This window comes from Protopterus annectens, chromosome 13.part0 (genome assembly GCF_019279795.1).
Source record: "Protopterus annectens isolate FY-2018-M chromosome 13.part0, PAN1.0, whole genome shotgun sequence".
Taxonomy (NCBI): domain Eukaryota; kingdom Metazoa; phylum Chordata; order Ceratodontiformes; family Protopteridae; genus Protopterus; species Protopterus annectens.
This window is the reverse complement of record NC_056747.1, coordinates 573400797-573422529: the sequence shown is the minus strand read 5'-3', so window position 1 is coordinate 573422529 and position 21733 is coordinate 573400797. Positions and strand designations below refer to the sequence as shown.

Genomic DNA, 21733 nt, shown 5'->3' with positions numbered 1-21733 from the left:
GGGTGGTTGTGTGGGTGGGGTTCTATTTTTGTAAATTTGTATATATTGTATATATATTAGGTACAGGAGTGTTTGGTGTTTTTTGGTTTTGGCCTTATCTTTTTAGGGTCTTCTGACATCTGGGGCAAGAAAAGACTGAGGATATGACGTCGGTCATGCGCATTTGTACCCTGACGTCCTGATGTCAGACAAATGCGCCTTGACCGACGTCAGCCTTATACTTTGGTATTCGGGCCGACTGGGACAGCGGACTACCCAAGTGTTAGGACTGCAGCAATGTGGATCTTCAAACATCTACATTTATGGTAGGTACAAAACTGTACTTTAGCTACTTTTACAATGTGGGTTCTGTCAGTAAGTCATTTGGCAACACATAGTGACGTAGGGATTAATGCCCAGCTTAGTAAGTTTATCTATGATTCCAGAGTGGGGGATGGTGTCAAAGGCCTTGGCGAGGTCCAGATAGGCTGTGTGAACTGCCTTACCCTTGTTCACGGCTCTGGAGACTGATTAGAAGAAGTCAATAAGGTTCAGGAGACAAGATCGGCCCTTCACAAACCCAAACTGGGTGGGGTCCAGTGTTTTAAGGTTGCCAATGTCTTTGTTTATAAGTTCCATGATAATACGTTCCATGGCCTTGCATGTCAGGCTCGTCAGACTGATGGGGCGGTAGTTCCTGGGATCCAAGGTGGATCCCCCCTTGTGGAGTGGGATAACTGTAGCTGTGCGTCACTCAGTGGGCATGAAGCCTGAGGTGAGGGTATGATTAAACATGACACTTAGGTGAGGTGCCAGTTCATTTTGTTGTTCATGTAGTACACAGCCCGGGATGTCGTCTGGTCCAATGGATGTTGTATTCTTAGCTTTGGAGAGTGCGTTTTTTACCTGTGTGGCCTTTATTATCTGGCAATCTTCCAGTATTGAGATGGGCCATTTAGGGGGTGAGAGGGGGGTGAAGTTGGCACTGAATCGATCTGCCAGGATATTGGCAATATCCTTGGGATCAGTATGTTTAATGCCATTCTGTTGTAGCTCAGAGCAGATCTGAGCATTGCCATTTAGATTCTTGACATATTTATAGAATGCCTTGTGGTTGTCTTTGGAATCTTTGGCAATTTTATTTTCGGAACTAGCTTTGGAGGATTTTATGAGGGATCTCAGCTTCTTACTGAGGCTGGTAAGGGAGTTTTTTGCATCCTGAGATTTTCCTCTTTTCTGCTATAGTTTTTTTTTCCTTTTGTTGTAAAGTTTGTTTATGGCAGAGGACAACCAGATTGGCTTCCTTTTTTTGGAGGATTGCATCTTGGTTCTATTTGGGATGGCACAATTCATGCATGAGTGGATATGCTCATACAGTGCCTTAGTGTAGGATTCAGCAATCGAACTTTCAGTTCCCATCTGCATGGGTGTCATGAAGTTTGTAACTTCTGACTTGAGTAGCATGAAGTTGGCCTTGGAGAAGTTTTTTATGGAGGTTTCCTTACTGGGGGGTGGAGGTGGGAGTGGGATGTGGATGTTAAGGATGATTAGTTTATGGTTATTTCCTTTTAGTTACAAACCATACTTGGATCTGTTTTGAACAGCATCTGGTAATATGCACAGTAGTTTTAAATGCATTGCTGGATTTTCAGAACAACCCTCTTATTGATTTTAATTTGTATATCTTTACAGTGGAGCTATAGCTGGGAATCCTTTTAATATTGACAGAGAACTTCTTCGACAAGGTAAGTAGGTTACTGATATTTTCCTGATTATGTTTTATTATGGCTGCTGCACTGCCATTCTTCCCTTTTTCAGTTACATTGACAGCACCCTTGTTGTGCTCCTCAGTGGTTTACTTTGTGGTGTGGTGATGGGTCCATGTGTAAAAAGCAGCTAGCACTTGAACAGTGATGATGTTTTACCCCTTTTGTGTGATATCACCATTGTCCTTCTGATTTCCACACTGTAATGGGGGTTGTTGACACTCCCTGTACTTGGTTACTGGATTAAAAATGTGGATTTTACTGTTCCCTTGTTATATAGTATGCATGGATTACCTTTCATGTATTCCGTTAGGATTACCAGTAAACAAAGCTGTGTAAATATTGTAGGTCTTTGCAGTACAGTATGACATTACCAAGACCAGTAACTAAGCTTCTTTTTGCAGTGTACATTATGAAAAATTGCTCAACTCTTACATTATGGCATTGGTACTGTACCATGATGTAGCTGGTAGGTGAATGAAGAACTAGTTAAATATCCAATGACTGTTGCCATTTTGGCTGCTTTTGCCATGTGCACTCTATTACAAAACTAAGATGTTAAGCTTTTCTGGTGGAGAGTACTTATAGATCCCTCCATACTTTGTTTATGATCATAGTATGTCTGCTACTAAGCATCTGTTATCTCATTTAAAAATGTTATTGATAACCTTTTGTAGTTTAATTTTGTGCTGAACTTAACCCTTTTTTTTTACATTTCAAACTGCAGAACTTAAGTTTGGGTCAGTCAGTCTCAACAGCTTGGATGCAACGAGTGAGAGAGATTATGTCGGTAAGTAGACCGACTGAAAAGCAGACAACTTTGTTTTCTTTGTTAAATGCTTTGACCTGCCTTTGAAATTCCTTTGTATAGTGAAATATGGAAAATGTGTTTCATCATTTTTAGCAAATAAGGTATTTTATTATAATGTATAGCTGTAATAAAACTGATTGTTTTATTTTTTGAGGGTTTAGGTTTTTGTTACAAACCATACTTGGATGACCTTTTATATACTCTGAAAGGATTGTTTTTAATTCAGTTTGGCTTGACTGAAATTATTTTATTATGTGTGTTATAAATTAAAGGGAAAATGAGGCATGTAGTTTATCTGATGAAGTCTGGTTGATAACAGGTGAAAAACGCGGTGGTAAAGGTAAGTGTCTAGTGTAGGATATCGTGGTGTGAAATTTTGTGTTTTACTTCAGTAAAGTCTTTTTAGCTTATTTTGGATAGAGTATGGTTGTGGTTACTTCTGCTACACCCCACAGTACCTTTTTATGTTGTATTTGGTTGGTCTTTTGGATTTTTGGTACTGTTTTCCACTTTTTTAGCTTTTTCAAATCTTTGCTGAGGGTAACTGCAATGAGTGCTTTCATAAATTACTAGACTTCTGTTTAGATAATTAAGACACTGCATCAGTAAGGGTCCCACTTCCGCAGAATTTCAGCATCACTCTTTTTTCTAATATAACACATTATTTGCTGTTTTTGGTAATGAAAGTGGATCCAGTTTCTTAACTCAACATACCAATTAACCTTGTGCACATAGTAAGTACACTGAGCACTTATTTATACTAGAAATGTATCAGCAATTAACGTAATATAGTATGCAGAGCCTTCTTTGTAGATAAACCTTACTCCCGAGTAAGTCTCTTACACAAGACCAAGTCTTTTGGAATCTGGCCCTAAGTTTAAAAACAAGACCCATGCCCATGCCATTTGGGTGGCTTCAAAATATCCCAAATAACATCCAAAGCAAAGGACAAAAAGGTCACATAAACCATTTAACTAAAACTATAAGAACAATCTAGTAATCACTGTGTACTGACTAGCTCAGTAAAATGGTGTAACATGGCATGTCAGCAGCTAGTGCAGCTTGTCTGTATTGGCCTGAATACACCAATAAAGGCTTAAAATTTAAAAGTCTTAAGTATTCAGAAGCCATGTAGTTGAAACAGTAAATATCCTCAAATGGTCATTTGCATATATCCCATGGGCCTCCACTGCAGAAGGTGTAAATAGCTTATGTTGTTGCTAGGCAAGCTACGTAGATGGTTTGCAGGTTTACTTTTAAGTAGGAGAATTTTGTTTCCATTTTTAACCAGACTGGTGTCTTTTCTGGGTGTGTCTGTAGATTTTACTCATGGCTAAACCATGATGTAAATTTGGATCCAGACATATCATTGAGGAACCTTTCTTAACCTTGCTATATCTCCAGAGTCTAAGCAAGAGTGTTAAAGACAAGTTTAGATAGAGTTTTTTAGTTGAGTCAAGAATAGAAGCTGCTGTTAAAAGGAGGATAATTAACAGGATTTATAAAATACTGCATGCTATCTATAAGAATCAATCAGAAGAGGATAGAAAAGATTTGGCTGAGAGACTAGAAAGGCAGTTTGCAAAGAAACATGGAAGGAAGTCTGTATGCTAAAAGCTCCCGAAGGTTTAGGATTTTTGCATGGAAGTGTTTACATAGCTAATTGTACAGTTTGTCTTATTTATCCAAGTAATTCACCTAACCAGATGTGACCGTGGTCACTGCTGTATTTTTGATGCAGTCATAAAAATATTCTTTTAATGTTTAGGGAAAAACATAATGTACACTACCAAAGTTGCTCAGTTTCTCTTCTACATCTATTTCTCTATCTGTGTGTGTGTGTGTGTGTGTGTGTGTGTGTGTGTGTGTGTGTGTGTGTGTGTGTGTGTGTGTGTGTGTGTGTGTGTGTGTGTGTGTGTGTGTCTGTGTGTGTATATGTGTGTGTGTGTGTGTGTGTGTGTGTGTGTGTGTGTGTGTGTGTGTGTGTGTGTGTATATATATGTATGTATATATATATATATATATATATATATATATATATATATATATTTATTTCCTCCCACCCTTCCATCATTTTTACTGGCTCAGCCCACATGCCCTATCTGCACTGGGTTTACCAGCCACTGCATGCCCCCCAGACTTTTTCCAGTAAATGCTCGGGCTGGTCATGGGTCTAAGGCTACAGGCCTCAGCATATCTGAGCTTCTTTCCAGGGGGGGGGTGGGTCTTACTTGGCCTACCTGTTTTCCCCATCTCCTTTGTGGCAGCATGGTATAGCCTCTGGGTGGGCATGCAATGTGGGCAGCTGGCATTATCACTACACCTCGACAGCAGCTCTGCCAGGCCAACTTCCACCTGCTTACCACTCCTTCTGGCAACATCCCTGGTGTCCACCAGGGATCATTGTCAAGTAATGTCCATGTACCCCTGCCCCCCCCCGCCCCCCAGGATGGGAGGATCCCATTCCTTACTGCCACTCCATCAGCCACCCAAGATGCTAATCAACCCAGGTCACCTGGGTCATAGTCAGGGCTTTATTCTTCTGTGCCACTGGAGCAGCTTCTCTGATCTTAATGATAATCATCATTTTCAGGTCCAATACAAACTCTAATATTTTTTTGTATTTAATCCCCACATAAGAACAAAGCCAGTGCTTCCCATACTTCCAGCCAGTCATCTCATCTATTCCATGGTAGTGGGTACCAAGAATCCCCAGGTGAGGTAAGAGCCCCATGGCTAATTTTACTCCTGCTTGGAAATCCCCTAGTCGGTTCATCCATTCTGCAGCAGCAACAGTCAGGTAGGAGGGAGAAGGCCAGCTTGCTAGTCCTGAGGGACAGCCTGTCTTCTCCCCTGGTGGAACACTCCCCTGCTCTGCAGTGGCTCTTCCAAGCTGTCTTATATGCTGCCCACTGAGGGGAAGTGTGTCTTCACATGCTGAATTTATGTTAGCTTTCTGCACAACCCACTCATTAAAGAGTGGACTCATTGGTTGCACAGAGTGAGCACCTTGTGCTTCTGCTAGTTTTCACCCATTTGGCAAGCCAGAACCACCACTACCCTCTCCCAGGATGGATGAGCTGGTTCACTGCCGTCCCTGTCACCAACTTCAGTCACTTGAACCAGTACTCTAACCTGGATTGCCTGAAATATAGTTGGTGCTTTATCTCTCCATATCATAGATATGATGCAAACTCTATTATCTAGTGACCAGAGAGGGACTTTGCAGTTACTGTTCAGATCATCTTTGAAATTAGACATAAATATTTTTGATAATCTGCTTCATGAGGGATAATCATAAAACAAGAAGATTAGAGTTATTAAATCAAGACAAGGATATTCAACAAGAGTGCATTTGGCTGAACAGACTTTTGAATGAAAATATTGATCTGGTTTATGTGTAAAAAAAAAAAATGGATGGCCATGTCCCCCATTTTCACCTTGCAGGACCAAGCCATGACTTTCATTCTCCTAACAGCATTATAATCCCCTCTGAGGTTTGCTGCACTTTGAGGTAAGGAGAAATGCCCTTTGCAGTGATGTCCCCCGACAGCCACATTTGAAGCTATTTTGATGAAATAGTTAAGATTACACAGTTAAGTTTGCTGTCCTTCCAAAAAACTATCTATTCCTTTAAGTCGTAGTTATTGAATATAACCATGGCATTGAATACTGGAAGTGTAACTTAATAACTTCATAGCTTTAAAAAAGTTGAATGTAATTTACCAGTGTAGTTGCTCCTTAACAGCCTCTCACACATATATTATGTATTAACTTAGAACTGATGACAAGCATGCGGTCCTTTGTTCAGACAGTATAATTCTCTCTGCCCATCCCACATATTTCAGCAGCATGTAACAGAGTATAATTTAGAATAAAGGAGAATGTCAGACATTTCATGGCTTTTTTTGCCTCATACTTTCTCATTCTGCCTTTCACACATATTGTACTATTTGTTTTACATGGATTTAGTACATGTCAGTGTTGAACACTAGACCTTATTTAATTTCAGGATTTGTTACAAAGCAGAACAAATGCGATCTACTAGATATCAGTAAAATGTGGTGCACTGATAAGTTATATTTAAATAAAATTAAAACAATGAATATGAACAATTAATCAAATATTGAACTGTTTTCTGTGTGTCTTCTCTTTACCAAAGCGGAGTTTCTGTTCTGGGGCTCACTGTGCCTGACTCATCTGAGCAAGATGGCTGAAGATTTGATAATCTACAGTTCTAAAGAATTTGGATTCATAACACTATCTGATGCATACAGGTATTTTTTTCTCTCATTAAACTTGTGGAAACAATTTTTTTCTTTTCAAAATGTATTCTTGGGTAAGTATGTATTTGGATTTGTAGATTATCAGAAATTGTTTCAGCTTGCGCATACTATTTTTGTGCACGTATTTGTTTATTTAGTTAGTTTTATTCAGGATAACTTGCAGATAGAAGGCATGTAAAGTCCTTTTCACCCAAGCCCATATGAGTTGCTGCCTAAGTGTTGCCTTTTTGGCAAACTAAGGCTAAGCAGGGCACAGAATATTAACTACTGAATGTCATCTCGGGTCTCACTTGGTGGTCAAAGCCATTGATGATGGCAGAGCTGCTGCTGCTGCTGCAATATCTGAACTTCTGACACTTTAGGTATTATTCATATATGTTAATAAGTTGCTCTGGATGGTAGTTGCCGTTGACTATTAACTTTTCAGGGGCATAATTACACATTTTAATGGGGCAGATGGGTCAAGATCTTACTGTGAGGTGACTCCTGAAGTAGCTACAAGCTTTGGTCTTGCGTCTCACATGCCTTCTGTTTTTTTCTGCTTACTCAATGCAGAACTCTGGGCTGTGAGTTTTCCCATAGTTATTTTCCTACTCTGGGAATGCAGAGTTAAAAAGTTAGATATGTTCTGCACTGGTTCATAAGAGATCTCCTCAAAAGATTACAATCTTTGGAAAAGACAAAAGTAGACATAACTTAGACTTCTTGATTCATCCATTACCATGCTTTCTCTACCTGTTGCCCTACCTGCACCACCCCTCATCGCCACCTATGTTATGTAAATGGGTATATCTGTCATCAGCGCAAGAGCTAAGGCAGTGGCTTTGCATGGTATTCTGTTAACCATACAGAGTCCTGGAAATTTTAAAGTCTGTTTCAGATTGCTAGAAAAACGTTCAGTTATCTGGACAATCCATAAAAAAACAGATAGTTGGCACCCCTGTCTCCTCAGCACATAAATAAGGTTCTTGTAAGTGCCCAGACCCTCTTCAGGAATCCCACAGTCTCTATTATTTGTTGAGCCTAACCATTTATTGTGACAACCTAATGCCAGCAGATAAAGGTACTTAATCCTTTTTGTCCTTTCAGTGCTCGCCTCGGGTTACCTCCATGCACCTATTAGTCCCCATTCCCCAGTATCATGACTCATGGTCAGGGGGATTAACATTTTTTTCTGGGCAAAAGACCTGTAGACAAGGGTGACAGTGATATATCACAGACACACACACACAGACAGACGCGAGCACACACAAGGATCGATGGCAGGTATGCAAACAACTTATGGCCAAAATGTGTTCTTTTTCTGTATGCAGATGATGTAATACTACCTACCTCGCACAAAACGGTTTCCACATTAGAAAAAAAAACTTGCAATCTGACTTCTGTCTATTCTGGAAATGGCTCATTACAACCAGCTTAGGAATAAACATACATAAAACAATGTTATACTGTTCAGTACTGTACAAAGATTAAAACAGCCTTGTACTACTCACCCCAGTGGCTTTCCCTTCCTCACAGTGACAGAACAAAGATGTAGTGGTTTATTAATTTATCAGATTCTCTCCTTTGAAGCCCATAAAGAACATAATTTCAAAAGTTCTAACTTATCTACAAACTGTCTAACCTTCTCACTGAAGATGTCAGCACAGCTTTAGTTCTTAATGTCCTCATAGGCTCATAGGTACATACTAGGGTAATAATCACCAGAGCCTTTATAAGCTTGGCCACACAACCCAACCCAACCCAGCTGCATCCCCTGATAATGTGCATCTTAATGGGGAGGAGTATGTTAGGGTGTTGCTAAAAAATTATGTGGGGGCATATGCTAGTTAGGTAATGTTTACTGTCAGCTTTGGTCTGTATGAAACATAGGGAGCAGCCCAGGGAAGAATTTATGATTGCCAATCCAGTGTTAGTTAGGAAATGTTTACTGTCGGCCTCTGTAAGAGACATGGGGGTCAACCTGGGATGAATTTGTGAATTATCATCCAGTGGTCAGGTTTACATTTGAATAAAGTTCAAGATGGACTCTGCTTCACATGGATGGGGAGCCTGTTCCAGGGCATGGGAATCACTGGAGTCGCATATCTATCTTGCCAGCATGTTTTATTTATGTTGCAAACAAAGCCATCCCTGGATCTGTTTCTGGTGGTGCTATTTTTGTGAATGTGCAAAAGCTCCATCAGGGCTGGATCTAAGGATGCTTTATATGCCAAGCACAGATTGCCTGTCAACAACTTGTAGGAGATCAAGCATAGAGACAGGATTCTAATGTGATCTCTGTAGGATATTAATATTCTGGATTCCCTTGGTGAGGAACCTCTGTGGGCTATCCACCTGTTGCATATGCCTCGTCAGGTACATGCTGAAGGGAGAATTGTACTCAATGTTAGGTCTAGCAAGGGATGAGCAGATTGGTACTATAACTTCTTGGACTTGGATGTCTTACCCTTACTTATAAGATGGACCATGTGTAGATTAAAGGCCAGATTACCATCTACATATACTCCGAGATCTCCAACTACTGGATCAACTCTTAGGAGTAATTTGCCTGGGTAGACGTTTTCCCAAAAGTACTATAGTGCACTCATTGAGCTTTAATCTATGGTTTTGGCACCAGTCATTTGTCTATGTTAGATCTGCTTGCAGGATGTTAGTGTCCTAGAGAATTTATGATAGTTTGCATTTTGTAGTCATCTGCAAACTTGGTGAGCCAAAGGCCCTTGACATTAGCCACTACCTCCTAGATGTAGATGCCAAACAGGAGCTGAACCAGCACAGAGCCCTGTGTAGAGATGGTCTAACCATCCCCAACTTCTTGGGTCCTGTCTGTGAGCCAGCTGGCAGTCCATTGAGTTGTGTAAGATTTATACCTAGTTCAGTGAGTTTGTCCACAATACCCGAGTGAGTTATTATGTCAAATGCCTTAGCCAGGTCTAGGTAGGTGGTATGCACCATTTTCCCTTCATGCAGTGCCTTGGTTGCCTTCTCAAAAAAGTCTACCAGGTTAAGTAGGCATGATCTTCCTTTGACAAAACCAAACTGGGATGGGTCCATTGTCTGTAGGTTGCCAATGTCTTTGCTGATTATTTCCATGATAATTCATTCCATGGCTTTGCATGTTAGATTAGTCATACTAATGGCTCTAGTTTCTGAGGTCAGCTGATGGTCCATCCTTGTGAAGGAGGATAACTGTTGCTGTCCTCCATTTGCTTGGTACATAGCCTGTTTTGAGGCTGTCGTTAAAAAGAGACTCAAATGGTCCGGATACGTCTGGTGTCAGACTATTTAGGAGGGAACCTGGGATATTGACAGGCCCCATTGAGACAGTGTGTTTAGCTTTAGTGAGTGCCACTATGATCTGATGTTCATCGTGTTTCACTGTTGCAGTCATGACTGTAGGGTTCTCCCCCGCCGGCAGGCAGCCCTCGGTCGGCCAGAATCCCAAAGTCTGGGTCCGGCGTTGGCTGTTCAACCATGCTCCTTGACGTCAGAGTGCCAGGAGTACAAAGCTGACAGCCGACGCCATCTTCTCCAGTCTTTCTTGCCGTGCAGTGATAACAGTTCGCAAGTGCTGGTCGGCTGACTCCTGACAATTTTTTCTGATAAACTTCAGTCCGAAGATTTTCTTCTCCACTCAAAGCTAAGTACCCCGTTGGGGAAACTTTTTTCTTGCTCCACTCCGATGTCAGAAAAAGTTAATAATTGTATTTCATGTGGGAAGCAAATACCTCATAAGGATTTTCATTCTTACTGTATTCCTTGCTTAGGCCCTGACCACGACGTAGCTAGTTGTCAGTTTTGTGCTAGATTCAATCAACGTACAATTAAGCGAAGGTACGATTTTGCTTTTCATTACTTCGGTAGGCGCTTTAACTACAAAATGTCATCAGATACGGTTCCGACTACCGGAGTTCACAAACGTCGCAAGGATAAAGACAATCCTCCGAGGTCGAAATCTGATGATAGCGCACAAGCGGAGCCAGCTTTAGGTTCGGCCGTCGTCAGTGAGGCGCTTTTGCAGCCCCTGTCATCGGCCATTTCAGAACCGATGGCCGAAACGGACTCTCATGAGGAGCCAACCAGGCCTTTAAATATTTCTATTGCAGGACCTTCGGACAATGCTCCTTCAGATGGGTCCGGAGCCGCTGTGCAGGTACCGTCTTCCGAAGGGGTTTTCAGGCCTACTCAGCTTCTAATAAAGGCAAAGACAAAGACAAAGGCAAAGACTCCTTCTAAATTAAAGACTGCAACACAGGCCTCTTCTGAACCGGCTCCCAAGTCACAGAAACAGTTACTCAAGATGGCGGAGGATTTACTTACTATGATTAGGGGTTCACATCCCCCTCCAGATAAAAGGCCAAGGCAGGATGTTTATTATGATTCCTCTGATCAGGCTTCTGTTTCCTCAGTCTCTTCTTCTGACCGGGAATATTCTTTCCCTCCTTATGAGGATTCTGATACTGAGGAATCCATTTCTTCAGCTTCTCCCCCTGAGGATTTCTCTTTTGGGGAAACTTTGCATGAAATGAGGGAACATTTCCACTGGGAAGGACAGGAGTATTCGGAATCTAAGAAAAGACTGAGGGATTTTCTTCTTCCCCAGCATAGACCCCTGGCTATTCCTCCTGTTTTGGATATTGTGGATGATTCCTTTTCGGAGGCTAACTTAACCCCTGACTCTTTTCCTCCTGCTCCTGTTAAGCCTGATATTACAGGGTTCCTTATTCCCACCAGTTTTTATACAAGAACCCTTCTGCTGACCCTGAAACCATTTCTCAGGGTCCTAAGGGAGTTAAGGCCGCTTCTGCCAAAAATCCCAATCCTACTGAAAAGGATTCTCGATCCTTAGAAAGATGGGGCAAAAAGGTGTACACTTCTGCTACTTTGTCCATTAGTGCTTTAAACTGTCAGTTTCATATGCTGAAATACCAGCAATTTCTCTTGTCTGTTTTAAAACAAAAGCTTACTTCCATTTCTGCCTGTGCAGATGATAAGGAATTACATGACTTATTGCATGCCACTGAACAAGTTGGGAAGCATGGTTTACACTGTGGATTTGATGCCTTGGAGGCTTCTTGTAGAGCTGCGGCCTCTGGCACAGTCATTAGAAGGCATGCATGGCTAAAGGAACAAAATTTGCCTGAACAAGTAAAGGCTAAATTATTGGATGCTCCTGTTCAGCATAATGTTTTGTTTGGATCAAAAGCTGAAGAGGTGATTAAAAAGATGGAGGATAAGGCGAAATCCATGCAAACAGTTAAAGATTTCTTACAAGTACAGCCACCTAGATTTAGCAGGAATTGGTCTTCAAAAAATTGGTCCTTTCCCACTTCAGACAGGCCTCAGAGGGGTATATAAAGACGCTCCAGAGGAAGGCCTCAAACACAAGCTTCTTATAGACCAAGACAGTGGACTGCTTTCACCCCTAGGGGAGGAGAGGACAGGTCACAAACTCAAAGGAAACAAACTCGATGACTCCCTCTGTTGGGCTACAGGAACTTCTTGCCTGGAAGCCCCTCTCGGAGGAAAACTCTCTCTTTTTTATCAAAATTGGACTCAAATAACCCAAGACAAGTGGGTTTTGGATGTGGTTTTAAGAGGTTACAAATTCCATTTTCATACCTTGGCAAGGCCAAGCGGATGGCCAGACCTTCCAAAACATCAATGGACGGAGGCCTTAAACCAGGTGGAAGCTCTTTTGGCTATGAATGCCATAGAACTGGTTTCACTTTCAGAGATGGGAAAAGGTTTTTACTCAGGGCACTTTCTAGTCCCAAGGAAGCAAAACTCATGGAGACCCATTCTGGATCTGTTGGTCTTGAACACCTTTCTAGAGATTCCAAAATTCAAGATGCTTACTCTACAGCAGCTACTTCCAATGCTGTCCAAAGATGCATGGATGGTAACTATGGATTTAAAGGAGGCATATTTACACATTCCCATCAGGCAGGATCGCAGAAAATACCTCAGGTTCAAGGCCGGATCGAGGCACTTTCAATTCTCTGCGCTGCCCTTTGGATTGTCTACTGCGCCCAGGGTTTTCACCAAATGCCTGGCTCCAGTAGTAGCTTACTGCAGACTCAAGGGAATTCATATTTACCCTTATCTGGACGATTGTCTAATTCAGGCAGACAGCAAGGATGTCTTACTCCAGCATCTAGAATTTGTACAGAACTTCCTCAAGTTCCTGGGATTCTCTGTAAACATAAAAAAGTCAAATTTGACACCATCACAACAGATAACTTTTCTGGGTGCTCTTCTAAACACCACAACCCAGATGGCATTTCTGACATCCGAAAAACAATTACAGCTGGCTTCAACTTTCAAAACCTTGGCAACTTTAACTCAACTATCTGCAAGGAAATTCCTGCAGGCTTTGGGTTACATGGCCTCCTGCATCCTTCTCATACCATATGCAAGACTACACATGAGGAAAATACAGTGGTACCTAAAAAGTGTATGGTCTCAGCATTGCCACAGCTTAGACATACTGATCTCCGTCCTTCCTTGCCTTCAAAAGGAATTTCTTTGGTTGTCCAGGGCATGTGCTCTAAACAAAGGGAAACCCTTCCGTCTGCCTCCTGCCACTCAGATTCTAACCACGGACGCCACGGATTATGCTTGGGGAGCCCATTTTCAGGGCAACTGTCTGCAGGGCCTTTGGACAAAGGATCAGAAGCACCTGCATATCAATTTAAAGGAAATGTTAGCCGTTCAGAAAGCTCTAATGGCCTTCAGGAATCTTTTACAACCAGGACAACTACTAATACGGACAGACAACACCACAGTTATGTGGTACATAAACAAGCAAGGGGGATCTCATTCCTACCCCCTTTGCAGACTCGCCATGGATCTATGGAACACAGCTCTAGTTTGCAATCTGGATCTTCAAGCTCAGTTTCTACCAGGGAAACAAAACTTCCTGGCAGACAGTCTGAGCAGAAACCTTTCGGATCCACACGAATGGATGCTGGACACCAAAATATTCAGGATGATAACAGCAGTCTGGGGATGTCCTCACATAGACCTCTTTGCATCCCATCTCAATCATCAACTACAGAATTTTTTCACCAGGACTTTCCACAGAGAAGCTTGGAAAGTGGATGCCCTGTCATTCAGTTGGAGGAACCTCTCGGGATATGCCTTTCCACCTCTTCCTCTTCTTCCACGGGTCTTAGTGAAGATAAAACAGGACAAGCCCAAGATGATTATCTTGCTGGCTCCAAATTGGCCTCGGCAGTTTTGGTATCCAACTCTAAAAAACCTATGCCTGGAGCCCCCTTGGGTTTTACCTCAGTCTCCGAACCTTCTGTCCCAACATCAGGGTCAGGTTCTACACTCTCAGAACTCTCAGCCTGGCGGCCTGGTTAATCCAGGGCCTTTGATTTCTTCTTTCCTACCTAAGCAGGTTATGGATGTCATTTTAGAAGCCAGACGTCCTAGCACTAGAAAATCTTATGCAGGAAAATGGAAAAGATTTTGTTCCTGGATGCAGGCTCAGGATTCTGATCCTCTTCTTCCTAACATTACTTTAATTTTACTTTACTTGACAGATCTCTTACATAAGGGTCTCTCTTTCTCTTCCATTAAGATATATGCCTCTGCTATTTCTGCTCATTATAATACAGACCCTCCCATCTTTTCCCACCAGCTCATGAGACAGTTTCTCAGAGGAGCTAAGAACTTAAGACCTCCTAGATCTCCCATTCCTGCTTGGGATCTCAACTATGTTTTGGAAAAACTAACCTTGCCTCCTTTTGAGCCTGCTGCCTCTTCTGACATCAAGTTTTTGTCTTGGAAGACAGCTATCTTGTTAGCCCTAACCTCTGCCAGGAGAGTTTCAGAGTTACAAGCTCTTATGGCTGTGGAACCTTATATTATTTTTCATCAAGACAGGGTATCTTTGAGGACTAATCCTACCTTCATGCCTAAGGTGGTTTCCAAAGTGGCTTTAAATCAAACTATCCACTTGCCAACCTTTTTCCCCACTCCTCAAAATAAAGGGGAAAGGATCTTGCATTCCTTGGATGTACACAGACAACTACGTTTTTACCTGGACAGAACCAAGGACATCAGAAAATCAGAACAATTGTTTGTTTCTTATGCTTCAAGTTCCCAAGGTAAAGCCATTTCAAAACAGACCATTTCTAAATGAATTGCTCATGGAATCAGATTTTGTTATTCACACCATGGAAAGCAAATCCCAGGGAGTATACGGACTCATTCCACCAGAGCTGCTGCCACTTCTGCGGCCTTCCTCAGGGGAGTTCCTACCAAAGACATTTTGGAAGCTGCAACTTGGAGTTCAGTGCATACTTTTTCTAAGCACTACAATCTACCTCTCTACTCTTAAGTGTAGGGCAGGCTTTGCCTCTGCAGTCTTGCAGGGCCTTTTAGCCGCCCCTTCTTCTTTATGACCACCTCCCTTTCTTTCAGCTTTGGGATTCTACCCTACAGTCATGACTGCAACAGTTAAACACGATGAACATAGTACAGTTGTGTACACCTACCATAAATGTAGATGTTCGAGTGTCTTCACTGTTGCAGTCTGGGTTTCCCTCCCTCCTGTCCCCTCTTATTTTTACTTTTGTGTAGTTCCTTTTTTCACCATTCTTCTGAGGTGTATTTGCAAAGGTTATGGGACCTTTTTCATTTTGGGACTCCTGACATCTGGGGCAAGAAAAACTGGAGAAGATGGCATCGACTGTCAGCTTTGTACTCCTGGCGCTCTGACGTCAGGGAGCATGGTTGAACAGCCGACGCCGGACCCAGACTTTGGGATTCTGGCCGACCGAGGGCTGCCTGCCGGCAGGGGAGAACCCTACAGTCATGACTACAACAGTGAAGACACTCGAACATCTACATTTATGGTAGGTGTGCACAACTGTACTTTCCCTAGTGATAGTTGGGAGGGGTTAGGCTGGTAGGGAGTTCACAAGGGTGGCAGGGAGGCAGAGGGTGGGGTAAATTTTGAGCTGAATTTGCCAGCCAGCAGATTTCCTATGTCACTCTACTCAGTGAAGGTGGTACCATTTATTACCAGTTCAACACACTGTTGTGTGTTACCTTATAAGTTTCTGACATAGCTGTAGAAGGTCTTGTGGTTGTCTTTAGCCAGAGAAGCTATCTTGACCTTGTAACTGGCCTTGATTGATTTAATTAGTCCTCTTAGTTTCCGGTGTAGTTTAATTGGTGAGCTCTTGTCATTATCAGAGTTGCTGTTTCTGACTTTGGGCATAACTTTTTTCCTTTTTTATACACATTGTTAAGATTAGGGTTCCACCAGTATGGTTTGTTTTTGGGGTTTGTTTTGGGCTTAGTTCTAGTAGGTACAGCAGCCTCTATACAGCCATTTACATGTTTGTATAATGTTGCTGTGAATAGTTCTGCATAGGCTGTTGTGAACTCTGGGTTGGGCAGGGCATTGAATTTTGATAAAGTATCAGTTAATAGGATGTAGTTTACTTTAGAATAGTTTCTAACTGTAACAGATTATGCTGGGTTTCCAAGTTGATTTGTATTTCGAATAAGATAGTTTTGCGATCTGTCCTCACCAGTGAGTAAGTGATATAGAGGTGGGGGTAGGGGTGCAGCTCTCTCCCATGTTGGTGTGAACAAGATTCGGTATGTTTGAACCTCTGAAGTGTGCACTAACTGATGAAGGGCATTTTGTTTAGTAAAGGCCAGGAAACATTGTGCCTGGAAGTGGTGGCAGAGTATGTTTCCCAGCCTATAGAGGGGTAGTTAAAATCTCCCATGAATAAAGTGTTTGATTAGATGGAGAGTGCTTCCGGTAGGTCTAGATAAGAGTTATAGGATTCTTGAGACCTAGATTGTAACCTTTGGCTTGCCAAGATATGATAAGGGACTGTAAAGTGATTTGCACGTGGATGAACCCCAGGGTGTTATCCTGTTTATCAACCTTGAGGTATACGTGTTGATAATATAGACCAAGACACGTCCACCTTTAGTTCCTGTCTGTGTGGCTGGTGTCCTTGCACTGCTGGAGTATTTCCTGCAGCTTTAAACCATGCCTCTCTAATGGCATGGATGCCTGTATTCTCCAGAGTGAGGAGAGTGTGAAGGGTGTAGAGTTTCTTGTTAAGGCTCATAGCATTGAGCAATAACAGCTTTAGGTTCCTTTGGGTTTTATTTGCTATGTCTGTAGGTTTATAGTTTTGGTAATGCCTAAAAAAAGCTCTAAGGGGTGAATGACATTTTAGCCAAAGTCCGGAAGTCTGGGGGTAACAGGTCAGGCCTTCGTTGGCAAAGCAATGTGGTCTGTTGACTGTCCTCCCAGGCTGGCAGATATTGAATCTCTGGACTGACTCCAGAAACTAAGCCAATTGTTAAAGTCTATCATTTTTATGTTCATACTGTGGCATCATCCTTGGTGAAGGTAGAGTGCTGCCCAATGTAAGGCACACACCAGTCTCAATTCAGAGAGGTCCATAATGTCTGTCTTCGTGTAATCCAGAGAAGTATGTCTCAGGTCATTTACTGCCACATGGACTATGATAGAATCATACTGGTACACGTGATGCAGTGACGTTCGTGTGTGTGTGTGCGTGTGTTTGTGTGCGTGTGTTTGTGTGCGTGTGTGTGTGCGTGTGTGTGTGCGTGTGTGTGTGCCTGTGTGTGTGTGTGTGTGCCTGTGTGTGTGTGCCTGTGTGTGTGTGTGCCTGTGTGTGTGTGTGCCTGTGTGTGTGTGTGCGCCTGTGTGTGTGTGTGCCTGTGTGTGTGTGTGCGCCTGTGTGTGTGTGTGTGTGTGTGTGTGTGTGTGTGTGTGTGTGTGTGTGTGTGTGTGTGTTGGCGGATCCTGATTCCAGATAAGCAACTGACTGTAACCTTCTCCTTGTCCAGTCTGGGAAGTGGGACGTCTGTGTGCCATACAGTGGATTCCCCTGTGACAAAAGTCCTGGGTACATTTTTTGCTTCCCTTATGGGCTTTCTTTTTGGGGGTTCATTGGGTGTAGGCTTAGGTGCGGTGTTTGGTGTTGTTTTTGGTTAATGCTTTAGTGATTGCTGAGGATAGGCATTGTTATACTACGACTTCAAAATAGACTATTTTTGCCGTTTGTTCCTCTCAGAATGTTTAATTTTGCAGAAGACTGAAAACAAAATATTTAGGTTGATGTCCCTTACACATAGGGAGCTTCACTGTAGTTCAATTAACAAAGCAGGACATCATTTTTTTTCTAGACTCTGTGAACTTTATGCTTCTTTATTTTGCCTCATATTCTTCATATTGCCTCATCTTAGAAGCAATTAGTTGTTCACTCCTTTGGCCATACTCTTAGAAACCACAATGCCATTCAGCTTATAAGACCCCATTCTAGATGTTCTTCATGTTTCACTGTTGCAGTCATTACATTTGGGTAATCTGCTGGCAGGTTGCCCTCAGTCGGCCTGATTAACAAAGTCTTGGAACCTGCGTCGGTTGCTGTCTCTTCTTCCATGACGTCAGGTTGTTGGGGGTATAAAACGTGCAGCCGACGCCATTACATCAGTCTTTCGTGCCCAAAGCAGAAGCAGTTTACAAGTGCCGATCAGCCGACTCCTGAAATTTTCATTTTCGAGTTTCAGAACCGAAGTCTTCAACTAAAAAGGTAAGTACCCCGATGGGGATACTTTTTCTTGCTCCTTACCGATGTCAGTAAAAGTTAATAATTGTATTACTTGTGGGAAGCAAATACTGCATAAGGATTTCCATTTGTACTGTATTCCTTGCCTAGGCCCTGACCACGATGTGCCTTGTCAGTTTTGTGCTTTATTTAATCAGCGCACTATCAGTTGTCTGTACATTTTTGCTTCTAAATATTTCAGTTCTCGGTTTAATTATCCAGAAATGATGTCGGTTAGCAATCCGACTACCGGAATACCGAAAAAACACAAAGAAAAAGACACAGACAGGCCATTGAGGTCCAAAACTGCCGACGACGCTTCTCCTAAGCCAGTCGCCAGTTCGCTGGTACTCAGTGAGGTGCTTTCGCAACCCCCGATACCTGCTACTTCTAATTCGCAGGCCTCTACTGAGACCCATTCGGAGTCTGGTATGCCACGAGATGCTTCACCTATGGAACCCACGGATGTCTCTACCTTGGATGGGCGTGGAGCCGCTGTGCAGGCACCGGCTTCTGAGGGTGTATTCAGGCCTACAGATTTGTATATTAAACCGACACCACCTTCAATATTAAGGCCAAAATCTCGCTCTGTCTAAAAAAACGACGCCCAGACCACATGTTCAGGCCCCTATGCCTAAAAAACAAATGATCAAAATGGCTGAAGATTTAATTACTCTAATCAGGGGTAGTCAACCCCCCCCCCCCCCCTTCTAAGAGGCCTAGGGCCGAACTTGACTATGAATCTTCAGAACTGGACTCTTTTCTTCTGACTCTTCTAATGAACAGGATTTGTCCATACCTACTTATGAGGACTCTTGATGCAGAGGATTCCATTCCTTCTGCTTCTTCCTCTGGGGATTTTTGTTTTGGGGAAACTTTACATACCTTACGGGAGCATTTCCACTGGGAAAGTCAGGATTTTTCTGAATCCAAAAAGAGGCTTAGGGATTTCCTTCTTCCGCAGCATAGGCCTTTGGCTATACCTCCTGTACTAGACATTGTTGATAATGTGTTTTCAGAATCCAGTATGGCCCCTGATTCTCTGCCTCTGGCCCCTTGTAAGCCAGACAGATACTACAGGGATCCCAACTCACACAATTTCCTTTTCAAAACTCCTGTTGCGGATCTTGAAATAATTTCTCAGGGGCCCAAGAGCATTAAGGCTTCTACTGCTAAAAATCCTACCCCTTCTGATAGAGACTTTGGGGCGCTGGATAGATGGGGTAAAAAGGTTTATACTTCTGCAACCTTGGCAATCAGGGCTTTAAACTGTCAATTCCATATGCTAAAATATCAGCAGCATATCATGGGACTGCTTAAACAGAAAATTATGTTGATTTCTGACTGTGTGGAAAATAAAGATTTACATGATTTATTACACTCAGCTGAACAAGTTGGAAAACATACTTTGCAATGTGGTTTTGATTTTTGGAGGACTCTTGCAGGACTGCTGTTACTGGGTCTGTGCTTAGAAGGCATGCTTGGCTTAAGGAGCAATCTCTGCCTGATCATGTTAAAGCAAAATTGTTGGATGCTCCTTTGCAGCAGGACTGTCTGTTTGGCAATAAGGCTGAAGAAGTTCTAAAAAAGATGGAAGATAAAGCTAAATCTATGCAAACTGTGAAAGATTTCTTACAAGTACAACCTCCAAGATTTAGTAGGCACTGGCCTACTAAGAACTGGTCCTTTCCATTTCCTTCCAGAGCCATTCAGGCCAAACCCAGACATTCCAAAAGCACCAGGTTTCAGTCCCAAGGGACTTTCAGAATGAAGCAATGGGGTGCCTCCTCTTCCAAATCTGGAAACAAGACACCTCCCTATGGTAATCAGTCTCTATGACTTTCCTTTAGAATTACCAAGCACTTACCTTTTAGCAGCCCCTTTGGGGGGGGGGGGACTGGCACTTCATGCAAAAAACTGGCAACTTATAACCCAGGACAAATGGGTTTTAAATATAGTGTCCCAGGGATACAGATTTAATTTCCACACGTTGGCAACTTTAAGTGGATGGCCAGACCTGCCCCCAAATCAGTGGGCAGAGGCTCAGAAACGAGTACTTTCCCTCTTAAACATGGGGGCTATTCTACCAGTACCAGAGGAGGAAAAGGGACAAGGTTTTTATTCCAGAGTTTTCCTGGTACCCAGAAAAGACAAATCATGGTGTCCAATTCTGGACCTGTCTACTCTAAACACCTTTCTGGACATTCCAAAATTTAAGATGCTGACTCTTCACGAGTTACTTCCAATGCTAGGCAAAGATGCCTGGTTGGCAACTCTAGATCTAAAAGAGGCTTACCTGCATATCCCAGTCAGGGAATCTTGCAGAAGATACCTCCGCTTCAAAGCAGGCTTCTTGCATTATCAGTTCTCTGCACTGCCCTTTGGCTTATCTACTGCGCCCAGGGTCTGTACAAAGTGCCTGGCTCCAGTTATTGCATTTTGCAGGCAAAGAAATATTCAAATATATCCATACCTGGACGATTAGCCTTGTTTTCTGCCTGAATTAGACATTCTTCTGAAACATCTGGTGTTTGTAAAAAGGGTTCTAACTTGTCTAGGGTACACCATAAACGAAAAGAAATCACAACTAGTACCCTCTCAAAAAATTACATTCCTGGATGCAAGCTTGAATACAACTGCCCAGATGGCTTACCTTATGCCAGAAAAGCAAATTCAGTCGGTGACTTACTTCAAACAGGTGGCCACAAAAACCCTGCTATCTGCAAGACAAATACTGTAAGCCTTGGGGTTCATGGCCTCCTGCAATCTTCTAATTCCATATGCAAGACTGCATATGAGGAAACTTCAGTGGTACCTAAAAAGTTTATGGAGTCAACGTTGTCACATCCTGGAAACAATGATTCCTATCATACCTTGCCTGCAACTAGAGTTCCTATGGTGGACAGAAGCCTGCCACCAAAACAAAGGACTGCCATTCACACCATCCCCTGCCGCCCAAACTACAGACGCATCAGACTATGCACGGGGGGGGGGGGGGGGGGGCTCATCTGGCAGGGAAGTGCATTCAGGGCAAATGTAGCCCGAATCAAATGCACCTTCATATCAATCAAAAAGAAATGCTAGCTGTTCAGAATGCACTGACAGCCTTCAAGGACTACCTTCATCCAGGGCAACTAATGGTAAAGACGGACAACACCACAGTTATGTGGTACATAAACAAGCAGGGGGTACACATTCCTACCCCCTCTGCAGACAAGCCATGGTATTGTGCAACAAGGCTTTGAGCTATCAAGTACAACTACA

The 21733-nt window shown here is 42.6% G+C and overlaps 1 protein-coding gene across 1 annotated transcript in view; it reads left to right on the top strand.

Annotated features, from left to right (window-relative positions):
- The window catches only part of ASL (argininosuccinate lyase), a 368527-nt gene that overhangs the window by 216210 nt on the left and 130584 nt on the right, over positions 1–21733 (top strand). The window contains exons 9-11 of the mRNA XM_044054865.1: positions 1672–1724; positions 2473–2535; positions 6719–6833. Coding sequence (XP_043910800.1) covers positions 1672–1724; positions 2473–2535; positions 6719–6833 — 231 coding nt within the window. The remainder of the gene's footprint in view (positions 1–1671; positions 1725–2472; positions 2536–6718; positions 6834–21733) is intronic.